Raw genomic sequence first — 13,170 nt, 5'->3', positions numbered from 1 at the left:
AATTTATATTAACCAATTGGTAAATCTCGTGTGTATATAAAAATTATGTATCTCATGAATATTTCTGGAGATTTTTTATTTCGAGCGTTTTCGAGTTACATTTTCTTCTATCATAAAGCGATTTAGACCTCAATTTAGTACATTAATTTATAAATAGTCAATATATTTGTCAATCATGAGTTTATAACACCAGAGAGTATATTCCCAGTGAACACATCGTTACATATAACGTACATGTTAGTTGTTATTTTCTACTCAACAATGTAACTGTTATATAACACGTATGTTATATAACAATTATATTGTTGAATAGGAAATTATAACTAACATGTACGTTACGTGTAACGTTGTGTTCACTGGTTTATACTATCGACTAATGGTGTTCTGATTTCGCGTTTACAACCCACGATTAATCTACTTCTTCGATGGTCGGACTGGTGTTACCAGCAGCAGTTTGTCCAGCGCATCTCGCAGACCTCGGTACAGTACCGGCAGATTCGTAGAGCTTCATCATGATAGGTTTGCATACCTGAAAGTGATTACTTTCACTATGGTACATTGCATATTTCAATCGATTTTTGCGACGTATCATCAGCAGTTATCGGTAGCAACAAAGATAGAAACTCGAGGATATTCCTACTAGTAATAGCAAATAACAAAATAAATATCATCAAACGGAAAATATTCCATCGACGGTTGTATGAAAGATATGTAGAAGATTAGAAGACAAATTAATGTTATATTTAAGAAAAAAATATTACGATTTTTTCGGAAAAGATTTTATATCTCTTTGTTAATCACAATAATTTTAGTGTATGTCACAAGAACGGAATATAAAAAAAACTAATCATGACAATTCATGTAATTAATTACTCAATTGTTTATATTAACAAAACTTCGATCATATCGGTTCTTTTGCGCGAAACTATAAACGAATTTATCCTCTTGAACAATACCGGTACATATAACCAGTAATTGTCATAAAATAACAGTTACAAAAAATTTTTTCCAAATATAATTTAAATATCATCAAATTTTCCCGAAATATAATTTAAATGTCATTTAAATCTTCCGAAATATAATTGTGTCAATAATCTTGTTTTTGTCTCAGTCGATCTAACTGATTTTATTTCGGTGAAAGCATCGGGAGAGCGACGCTACATAAGTGTAACGCATAGAAAATCACATCGACGCGCCATTTCACTTTTAATGTTCCCCATACAGACACACCATTATTATAGGTGTGCGTTGTCGAGTAAAGAATGCAGAAGTACCTTCTCAGCTTCCTTCAGCTTTGTCAGGTACTCTTCCTTCGTCGCTAACACACCGGTGTCCATCCACTTGATAATCTCATTGCACTTCTCGCTGACGCGCTTCCGATCAGCCTTCGGTATCTTCTCCTTGACCTTCTCCTCCTCGACCGCGCTCTTCACATTGAAGCAATATGACTCGAGGTCGTTCTTAGCCGCGACCCTCTCCCTTTGTTTCTCGTCCTCCGCATGGTATCTTTCCGCTTCGCTCACCATTCGCTCGATGTCTTCCCTGCTAAGACGTCCCTTGTCATTGGTGATCGTTATTTTGTTCTCCTTGTTCGTCGACTTCTCCACCGCGGAGACGTTCAGGATGCTGTTGGCGTCGACATCGAACGTAACCTGCGGGGGGCGAGAAGAATTCAGTGAAAAAAAATAATCGTGATATCCCTTCCTCGCGTTCCTCCGCCCCGTCCACCCCTTCAGGCCTAACCGAGAGAGCCGGTCGTCTGCTTTCGATTTCTTTCGTTCACCCACGGTTCCGTTCCGTTCGTCGACGTTCGCATCCGGATGCTTATCCGAACGGTCTGACAATTCCAATAGAGCCCCTTCCGATTCGTGCGCCGATGGCAACGGGCAGAAAAGGAATCTCGAGACACGAGAATCGCCGCCCTCTGCCTCCGCTCTTATCCTTTGAGCCGACCTATACATCCTCGCCCGAGGATTCTTCTTCTCCTTTCTCCTCTCCCCTTTTCCCCTCTCTCTCTCTCTCTCTCTCTCTCTCTCTCTCCCCCTCTTTTCCTCTTTCTCTCTTTTTTTTTGCTTTTTTTATTACAGGACTCGTGTCTCGGTACAGTCCATTCCGGACCTATTGCCTCGCAGGATTGTTTTCTTATCTCCGACGTCGATCGTCGGAAACGTTTATTAGCGGTTTGAGCCCCAGAGGCTCCCTCTTTTAATTACTGATCGGGGATCGTTAAAGCGGTCAACCGCGGCAAAAGGAAGGCGCGTATCCTGCGAAGAGAGAGCAATTGTCTCCTCGCGCAGAACAAAACGGCGAAGTCGATCGTCGAATACGTAAAGGCACCGTGCGATTTGACGTTCACTCGTGTATTTATTTCCCTCGCTTAAAACACAGCCGTTCTCTACCGCCGCCACCGCCGCCGCCGCCGCCTTTCCAATACTTCGACGTAACAACCCTTCAAGTTAGCATTCGGAGATAAATTAATCGCGCTACAACATTCGATATTCAAACTTCGCAGAAGCGAGTGGTGAAGTTTGTTCGTGAGGATTTTACATAACGTTTCTTAAAGGGAGCTTGCGATAATATAACTCGATGCGGTTCTGGATGAACGGTATTGTTTCTATACCGGCTTTAAGTATATTAGGCTTCAGAAGGATGTCTTCAGACATACCCTCTTTCGTGATTCGACTAAAATTTACGACTATTACGAGAAATTGAATAAAAATTGTCGGAGACGGAGCCGCTTCGTAGAAATGTTCAAATCAATAGGAGCATGTTTCCCCGCGTTTCTTCCTCTCGTTTCCCTTCCCCCTCCTCCGTGGTATCTCGAGTATCCCTAAAACCAGCACATCGCCTGACTCTGTCATATTTCGTGAAACCTACTTCGATCTGAGGTATGCCGCGCGGTGCCGACGGGATGCCGGAAAGTTCGAACTTCCCTAAAAGGTTGTTGTCCTTGGTCATCGCCCTTTCCCCCTCATAAACTTGTATCAGCACGCTTGGCTGGCTGTCGGAGTACGTTGTGAAGGTCTGCATCTGCTTCGTCGGGATCGTAGTGTTGCGTTTGATGAGAGCCGTCATCACACCGCCGGCTGTCTCGATGCCGAGCGACAGGGGTGCCACGTCGAGCAGCAGCAAATCCTGCACAGCGTCGGACTTGTCGCCGTGCAGGATAGCGGCTTGGACCGCGGCGCCGTAAGCCACTGCTTCGTCCGGATTTATGGACTTGTTTAACTCCTTTTCGCCGTTGAAAATATCCTGAAAAGGAACAGAAGAGGAGGTGGGAATTCCGTTGAAAATTAATCGTTATCGATTCCCGGAATATCAGCGGGAAAAGGAAAATACATTGGGTCTCTTCACGGTGGTTTACGATGGGAATAACAACAGGGGTGTCTGTTGATTTTGTCATCCAACTCATTAATGCCATAACGAACACCTAGGAACAACCCTCGTGTTTTCTCTGCGCGTTCCATCCCCGCAATTTTTCTCCGCGTCGGTATAGGAGGAGAAGGAGAAGAAGGAGAAGAGGGACGGAGATGGCAGCGTATGGAGATTGAATCGAATTTTAACGTGTTTTATGAACCTGTACACCGACGTTGTCTCGGCTCTTATCGCGGGAGATTCGGTCGACGAATATTAATTCGTACGATCACACGAAAAAAAAGAATTTGCTACATCAGCAAACTAATTTACTACATACGAACAGTTAAACATAATTCGCTGTGTTAACTACTTTTTCTTTGTTACATAAATCTATTTCTTTGCTACGATAACAAGAAAATCTTCTCCTACAGCAAGAAAAATGGTTAACGCAGCAAATTTGCTACAGATGAACAACTAATCGCGCTACATATAGCAATAATTTACTGCTTTAGCTACTTTTTTGTTGCAAGAATAGATTTTCTTGTTATCATAGCCAAGGAAATTGGCTCCTGCAGCAAAAAAAAGTGGCTAACACAGCAAATTATGTCCATATGCATCAAATCTTTTTCTCCGTGCAGGCGCAGGGAATCGTTTTCACCGCGGCGGGTTTTTCAAGTTTACACATAATTTGATTAAATGACTGGTTGACAAGTGGGTCGTAATTAATTTATAATAATTTCAGAATCGTACAAGAGATTATTTAGTTGGTTTAGTTGGTTCATTGTCTACAAGTCTGTAACTTGCTGAGCAAAATTAAACTTCATAACTAAACAAATTTGCTAAACTAATGCAGCGAAGATATTAAGTTCAGAAGCAATTTTCAACTTGCTCATAGAACAAACTTACTTTTGTTAATATTATCTTAGTTATTGTAACAAAAAATTTTATTTGCATTTATTTGCTAAATTTATTTCGAGATAATTGAATTAGACAAAATAAAATCATTAATTTCACTAAAAAATTATGAAATTACTCAAAAGATAATGAAGAAATATTTTTACTGAGAAGTGTACACACACCTATTAAATTCGATTGTAAATGACTGTAATGAAAAATATGTTATTATGCGTTACGCAATTTAAGTTTATCTTTTTATATTAATAATTGTGTGTATATTTGTGATATAATATATTGATATAAATTATATATATATATATGAGTGTACACTTATAATAAATAACAGAGAATAATAAATATTCGAGACATTTTAATAAGCATTTTTACTTTAACTAATTTCTATTGCTAGAGCAACTGATTTAAATATATTAAAATTTGTTAATATACCAAATTTCCTTTAATATAACAGCAAAATCAATTGCATATACCAAATTATATTTTCTATTGGTTGTGATATAGAAACACTTTTGCTGTGCTAATAAATCTTTACTATATCAAACTTCAATACAACCACAAATATTATGTAGCTCTGCAATTTGGTCACTGTAACATAGCAAACTGGCTGTCTGCATATTATAGCTACAGGCTTGCTAGGCTAGTGCGGTTTTTAGTTGTGACAGCAAATCCTTTTACTTCATGCAGATATTAATCGATACCTGCAGCAGCTTCTGTATGCGTGGGATTCTCGTCGATCCACCGACGAGGACTATATCGTGAACCCTGGACTTGTCCATTTTGGCGTCGCGCAATGCTTTCTCCACTGGTTCCAGAGTGCTCTTGAAGAGATCCTGGTTCAATTCTTCAAAACGGGCGCGCGTGATTGAGGCGTAGAAATCGATGCCGTCGAGTAGAGCGTCGATTTCGAGGTTGGCCTGCGTAGACGAGGACAGAGTTCTCTTGGCACGCTCGCAAGCAGTTCTTAGACGACGAAGGGATCGCTTATTCTTCGTCAGGTCTTTTTTATATTTCCGCGTGAACTCTTGCGCGAAATATGTAACCAGACGATTATCGAAGTCCTCTCCGCCGAGATGAGTGTCACCGGCCGTCGCTTTCACCTCGCGGAAAAAAAATGATTTAGTTCATTCTGCAAATCTACACGGAAAAAAAGAATTTTGCTGTAGCAGCAAACTAATTTGCTATATATGGACAGTTAAACATAATTCACTGCGTTAGCGTTAGCTACTTTTTTTTGCTGCAAGAACCTATTTTCTTGCTATGATAACAAAAAAATCTGCTTGTACAACAAGAAAAATGTTTAACGCAGCAAATTTGCTAGATGGACAACTAAACATAATTTGCTTTAGCATAAACTGTTTCAGCTATTTTTTTGTTTCAGAAACAGATTTTCTTGTTATCTTAGCAAGAAAATTAATTCCTGCAGCAAAGACAAAGTGGCTAACACAGCAAATTATGTTTAGTTGTTCATATCTATTTTTCCGTATATCTGTACACTGCGGCTCTTCTGTGAGTTACCGGACATCTTTGTTGTACTAACAAATCTGCCATACTATAACATTAAACTTTATTATAACTATAAATCTTATGCAGTTCTGCGACTTGGTTACTATAATAATATAAACTGATTGACCGTATATTACGTCTATAACTAGGCTAGCAAGGTTTCAGTAAGTCTTTTTTTCCGTGCTTTCATTTTGGGTAGTGATTAAATATTACTCCCCTCCCCTCGACAAAATGCGCTGAATTCTGAAGATTATCAAAAGAATATTAAAATGTCTGAACGAAGGTTCACACTGAGGGAAAGACACTTGGAAATTTATTTGTATAATACAAAATTTATTTCCGTAATATAAAATATATTTCTGAGAAATAAAATTTGTTTCTGTGAAATAAATTTTTGTCCTACAAATAAATTTTCAATGTATTTTTTTTCAGTGCAGATTATTATTCTCAAAAACGCTCTACTATTATGCTCGTCCATGTCGAGTGTTTTTTTCGCAAAAATTCGGTGCTAATGAGCGCAATTAGTCGAAAATAATAATAATTAAATAATTGCAACGTATAAGTGATGCTCTCCAACGATGCAGACGTTATTTATTCTTGCGAATGTGTGGCCCCATTTATGCACACGAACTTGACTAGTTTACCTCAAATATACCATCATCGATAGTTAAGATCGACACGTCGAAAGTACCGCCGCCGAGATCGAAGATCAGAACGTTCCTTTCACCGCGACCCTTTTTGTCGAGCCCATAAGCGATGGCGGCTGCGGTCGGCTCGTTAATGATCCTCAGGACGTTCAGGCTGGCGATGGTGCCCGCGTCCTTGGTAGCCTGACGTTGAGAGTCGTTGAAGTACGCTGGCACCGTGATCACAGCATTCGTAATGGTCGCGCCCAAGTAAGCCTCCGCCGTTTCCTTCATCTTGGTCAGGACCATTGAGGAGATCTCCTCGGGAAAGAAAGATTTCACCTCCCCCTTGTAATAATACGCAACGAGTAATTAATGGAGCACTACGAGGATGAAAAACATTTACCCGGATGAAACTTATGAAGAAAGAAACGTGCTTAGTCAGTATGACCGGCCCGCACCTCTGCGAAGCCGGATATTTTCTTTTCTCTTTCATTAAGCGTATCTCAGTGGGGCGGCCTTTTCGCGACGATTTATTTACGTAATTAATGCGCTCACTTTATATCGCAGTCGGATTTTCGGCCTGCCATTGTCGTTGATGACCGCGAAGGGCCAGTGCTTCATATCGGATTGCACTGATGTATCGTCGAACCGTCTGCCGATCAATCTCTTAGCATCTGCAAAACGATACTGTTTGAACACTTGCTTACTCGCGTATTCGATTCGCTAGTGGCACTGAAGTGCACAATTGATAACGTTTCAATAGTACATCAGGGATTTTCTACGCTTGAGATTCTAATGAGACACAAACACGATCCTCCTGAGAAATATATATCAACAAATTATCAAATAAATTTGTTATTTATTTAAATTATTCAATGAAAGTCAACTTATAGTTTGCCACTATCAAAACAATTAACACAGCTGTACAGATTCGAAACAAATACTGTCACGGAGTCTGCGCTCTTCAAATGAGAGAGAAAAAATATCTAATAAATAAGAGAAAATTTATATTCGATACTAATAACATATATTTAACTCATATTAATATAAAATATTCTTCAAATAAGAAAATATATTTTTTTTACACTTTAGCTTTCAATGAAAGCAATTATTAATTCTACTTAAATAAAAGAATTTAGATTTAAGTAAATATGTGTTGTTAGTACTCACCGAATATATAGTCTTTATATTTTCTAGGTATTTTTACTCTCAGTATATATTTAAATATGCTCAGTATATATTTAAATATGCTATTCGTCGTAATGGTCGTAACAGTATTCTTTACTTTTCAGTAGTTACAATGATCGAGTAGGAAAGTTTTAAATGCGACTAATCAGTTTTTAAACGGCAATAAGATGCAAGTAATAAAAATTTTGAAAATATTTTTTCTCGTAAGAAACTAAGTTTTTTCCATTTTTTTAGAACCATATTTTAAGAAGAAATATATTTTTTATTCGTAGTATTGTAAAAAGAATCAGAACGAATGCAATAGTAATTCATATTATTTTTATTAACATTCAACAGTAAAAATATAATCAGAAGATACAATAATGTTACGGGATGAACATACTCTGTATTGCGCTCATAAATAAATAAGTAAATAAATATACACAAGGTGTTTCAGACCTTCCACAATTTTTGTAAGAACATATTGAGATAAAATAATAGAGATGTAAGAACAGATTGAGATGAATATAAAAGTCCCATACAGTTTTGTGATATTCGCAATAAATCTCGAGATTCTAATTAAAGAATATTAGTGAATGATCACGCATGATATGATAGATGAGCTATAATGGTGTCGTTCATCGTATACTTATATACTAGGTCAAACTGAACAAAAAAGTTCCCTATTATTTTGCAAATGACTATATAGATTTTGGGATATTAATTAAAGAAGACTTGTGCATTATCGCGTACAATCATGTAACAATTTATTTTCATTAATAACTAAAAATCTATATGATTATTTGCAAAATGATAAAGGGCTTTCTTGTTTAATTCGGCCTAATGTACAACAATACACATCACTATTACAGCCCATATACCATATCGCCCGTAATCATTCATCAATCTTCTTTAATTAATATCTCGATCATTATTGCGAATATCGCAAAACGGATAGGACGGTATAGGACTTTATTCACCTTAATCCGTTCTACGTTCCCACAAAAATTGCGAAGAAGAGTCTGGAGCACTTTATATATTGCGCTTTATCGCGTAAAGAGTTGGCCGATTAAATTGCGTCGAGATGTGGCCGCCTAATTAGAGGAGAACGTAAGTTGTCCAGCTAGAACAACTGCTCCGAAAGGAAACGATTACGGTTATTTCAATATTTACGGCTATATCAATATCATAACCACGGTCTGTTACTGCGGATACGGACGTATCCTCTAGATATGCACACGAGCGACAGTAGATTTCGAGAGGGCGAGTCGATTTGGCGACGCCGAAACGAGCGCATTACCGACCTTACCAAGAGTTCCGGCGCTCATTTCTTCTCTCGCCGCTGTAAAAACGGGAATAACGCAACTGCGATCAAAAACAAAACCAAAAAACCGAATATGTCTGGAACGCGTTTACGAATAACGCTGCCAAATCGCGCGATTTCGCGTACGATTGACAAAATTCTAACCAAGAGTATCGGTGCGATTGCAAACGAAAACTATTCTTGCGAGGACCGTCAGAATGGCGCGTCCAAGAATTCACGAAAGATTCGTCAGTCGACGTGAAATCAGCGAGAAACTCACCGAAAATCGTGTTTGTGGGATTTATTGCCACCTGATTCTTCGCCGCGTCGCCGATTAGCCGCTCGGTCTCCGTGAACGCGACGTAACTCGGCGTAGTGCGATTACCCTGATCGTTGGCGATGATCTCCACTTTGCCATGACGGAAGACCCCGACGCAGGAGTACGTCGTGCCCAAATCGATGCCGATCGCTGGCGTCGTCATTGCGGACTTGAAATTTCCGAGAATGATGACAGCCTCGATCATTGAACCGCGATTCTGTTTTTTGTTTTACAACGCCGCGCTGTCTATTGTCCTCTCAATTTCAAGTATTCACTGATATCAAGCACCACGATCTTAGCGAATCCAATAAAATCGAAGGACTGAATGCCAATGTCTTTGATTTCTGTTAAATCGATTCCTGCAAAAATTGCAATATTAGAAGACTGCACTACAAATGTAAAAAGATTACGCGTAGTAATATTTTATATGCAGCAAAAATCTATTTACAAAGTTACATTTACAAAAATGCTATTACTTATCAAAACATTTATATACGAAAAAATATAGTATACATAATTAAAAATATTTAGTTTTGTGAACAGTACAGTTACATTATTCTAGTTATCTTTGTATGATGTTAATGTGCCACAGAAAAAATATAAATATTATTCTTCGCGTATAAAATGGTAGTAACCATTACGATAGTAATCATAATACTCTAAAAATGGTACACTGCCTCTTTATTGTCTGTCCATATGTGTTTGAGTGTTTTCAGTACTGTATGGCATAATTAAAACCTACGGATTTCTGAACTATAGAATTTTATTCTGTAGATCATAATAGATAGCAATATTCCTTTCGTGGAAGCAACTGTACATAAGGATGTACTAACTGAACATTATGTATTATAAGAACTATAGCCATGAGAACTGTATCGAAGGGCATATAACAACAGTAACTTTTAACGCAATATCTACTTAACTTGAAATCATATAAATTTTCTCTCTAAACATAGAGAATATGGATGTAGTAGTTTCCTCCATATGTATGATCAATATGACTCAGTTATTTTAGTACATCAGCTATAGTTGCGTGTGATTTGGTTGTTGTAACCAGAAATCGGTTAGTACGACATTTATCATAAGTATAGTCTGATTAGAGTAACCAGGTATCGACACTAAAACTGAGCAATTGTTTTATGGTTGCAGCAATTATATAATTAGTTGTTTCGTATTTTACTATATTAATCTGGCTGGTATAACCAGATTTATGTGTAGGCCAACCATAGCACAATTGCATCATTCTAGTTATCCTTTTGTAATGGTATATTTGATTTAACTCAGTTACTTTGATACATCAAATTAGTTATGCGTGATCTCTTTGTGGTAACTAAAAATCGATTGGGATATTTACCATGAATACATTCTGATTAGAGCAACTACATTTCATCATTATAACTCAACAATTATGTTGTTATCGCAGCAACTACATAATTAGTTGTTCCGTATTTTATTATTAATCTGATTAGTACAACCAGATTTATGTGTGGGCCAACCATATCGTTTCTTCCGTGTAGGTATTGAAAGATGAAAAATATTTTGCGAAATGTATAATATCTAAATATAAAATATCTAAATATAAACGCAGATGGAATTATAAGTGCATACATAAATCAATAGAAACTGGCGAAAATATTATAAACATTTGCAAGCATAATTTTTTATACGTACAACCGTTAGGCATTGGCAGAAATAATTATTTGCAGCTATTAACTGAATCGAATTAACTAAAAGAAATTCAGTATTTTTCGGAAATATTATTTGATATGTTCGCCCAAAATATCGAATATTCGGTATCAACTTTGCCAAGCACTGCGCGTTATCACGCTTGGCACGATACGCGCGTTGATTACTAACAATATTTTAATTATTATATATTCGATTAACAATTAATACAACAGGCACAGAGGGTTGATTAAAGTGTTGATTACCACGGCCGATGGCCCCAATTATACAGTTCTTTATGATGCAAAAACTGGAACGCGCCAACAAAAATGTAAATGTAATTTTAACCAGCTTAAAATCCTTTCCCGCATGACAATTTTGGAAACAGCTCGGAAGGTTTGATGTGAATCATACGTAAATTCGACACGTGACACGTTGACTCCCTCGCTATCGCATAATCTGAAGGGGACCGAACGTTCGTGACCAGCGTCGTGAGTCGAATAACGAACGAAGGGTGGTAGTAGTCGCGCAGCCTATCCCTTTTATGACGTCATAATAAAGTTCCGATATCGCTCGACGGTTTCCTTCTACTTTCTGATAACGAGGTCTCGTGAGCTCATCGTTAACTGTTGTAATCCTATACGGGAAAAAACGTTTGGTTGGATTAACAAAATTTCTATTGGAATATAAACGAACCAGAGAAAATTCCCCTTGAAATTGCCAGAGCTATTTTCAAATTAACCAGAAGTCTTGTTATCTTGAACAGAATTCTGGGTCTCTGTTCTTCAAATAGTTGCATACACGTAAGTAGTAAGTAGTTGCGAATGATCGGTCAAATAATGAAAAATCCCTAGTTATTCTTAAACAGTATTACATCAACAGTATCAATAATACTAAGGCTGATCATATACTATAAAATTGATATATATTGATTGCCGTCTGAACGATTGAACTGGTCAATAATCTAAGGTTACATTTCTAAACTTCCTTTTTGAAGGAAATTTTACTGAAAATTCACATGGAAAAGAAAGTTTGGTTAGATTGACCAAATGTCTGGTTCGTTCATATTTCACTAGGTATTTGATTAAACCAACCCAACTTTCTTTTCCATGTGTATTTTCAGTAGAATTTTCTCTTAAAAAGGAAGTTTGAGAATGTAAAACTTAGGTTATTAACTAAGGTTCTATCATTCAGACGGCAGTCAGTATATACCAATTTAGTATATGATCTACCTTGATATTATCGATTTTATCAGTATCTAACCAAATTTTTTTCTCGCGTACATAATGCATATAATATATAGTAACGTAAATTATAGATTTTCAATAAAATTTTAAGCAAAAAAAAACGTTTTAAAATGCAACCTGAGATAGATAAAGATCTTTCTTTATTCTCTAAATTTCTTAGAGCAAAATTTCACTCAAAATGAGTGAATAATAGCAGTACTTTCATACGAAGTAGTCGTGAAAATGCTGCCATTTGAAATCGCAAAAGTGAATGTTTCACTCAAACTTAAAATGAATTTTGATTCCATATGAACAAACGTTTCAATCGATTAAAGTAAACATGTTTTTATGACAATGGAGTAGAACATCAGATTCAATTTCTCCTCAATTTTGAGTAAAGATATTCACTCGACGATTCAAAGTGGAGAATTTACTTTATGTGAGTGAAAAATCACTCGAATTCCACCCTGTGATTATTCTGCTTTCCAAGTAAAACTTTATTCCAAAAACTTTAGAGAATAATATTCGCAGCATGATTTTTTCATCCGGCAAATGTCATTGTGCAATTTCGAAGGATTAACTTGCTATTACATCACACAGTGGGTTGGCTGCGAATTTTGATTACATCAAAGTTACGGGGCAATCAACTCCGACGCGATCGAAGAACGCTATATACAAGATTACGAAAATTTAGCGGCTCCCGATCCCTCTTTTTATAAAGGCATTAAGAACCACTTAAATACAGATGGTATACTGCGCGATCAAGATGGAAGGGTCGGTGCGGCTTTACGTCTTCGTTACTTCGGCTTCTTACCTTGAACGCCAAGTTAGGGAGCGTAGCCGATCGATTACCGCTTAACCGAGTTAATTCGGGAACGTGTATCGTGCTTACATTCCGGCTACGGGTACACGTACGCGTATGCCAAGAGGTCCGCCCCAAACTAGTCCGTCGTCGGCAAGGAGGGGGTTTTAACGAGACGCCGCCAGGACGATAAATCCAGCTACGTGGAAAACAATGAATGGTTCCGCAGAGAGAACGAGAGAAAGAGAGAGAGAGAGAGAGAGAGAGAGAGAGAGAGAGAGAGA

At 37.6% G+C, this 13,170-nt stretch overlaps 1 protein-coding gene across 1 annotated transcript in view; it reads right to left on the bottom strand.

The window, feature by feature from the left end:
* Window positions 1-372: 372 nt before the first annotated feature.
* LOC116850059 (heat shock 70 kDa protein cognate 4-like) overlaps window positions 373-13,170 on the bottom strand; it is a 48,488-nt gene continuing 35,690 nt past the window's right edge. The window contains exons 2-8 of the mRNA XM_032827870.1: window positions 9,155-9,552; window positions 6,960-7,078; window positions 6,420-6,749; window positions 4,971-5,369; window positions 2,878-3,252; window positions 1,275-1,652; window positions 373-529 (exon numbers count right to left, since the gene is read on the bottom strand). Coding sequence (XP_032683761.1) covers window positions 410-529; window positions 1,275-1,652; window positions 2,878-3,252; window positions 4,971-5,369; window positions 6,420-6,749; window positions 6,960-7,078; window positions 9,155-9,398 — 1,965 coding nt within the window. The 5' untranslated portion in view covers window positions 9,399-9,552 and the 3' untranslated portion in view covers window positions 373-409. The remainder of the gene's footprint in view (window positions 530-1,274; window positions 1,653-2,877; window positions 3,253-4,970; window positions 5,370-6,419; window positions 6,750-6,959; window positions 7,079-9,154; window positions 9,553-13,170) is intronic.

The sequence above is a fragment of the Odontomachus brunneus genome, unplaced genomic scaffold, assembly GCF_010583005.1.
Source record: "Odontomachus brunneus isolate Ranch 3 - 2012 unplaced genomic scaffold, Obru_v1 Obru_scaffold_133, whole genome shotgun sequence".
NCBI lineage: Eukaryota > Metazoa > Arthropoda > Insecta > Hymenoptera > Formicidae > Odontomachus > Odontomachus brunneus.
This window is presented reverse-complemented; position numbering and strand designations above follow the sequence as displayed.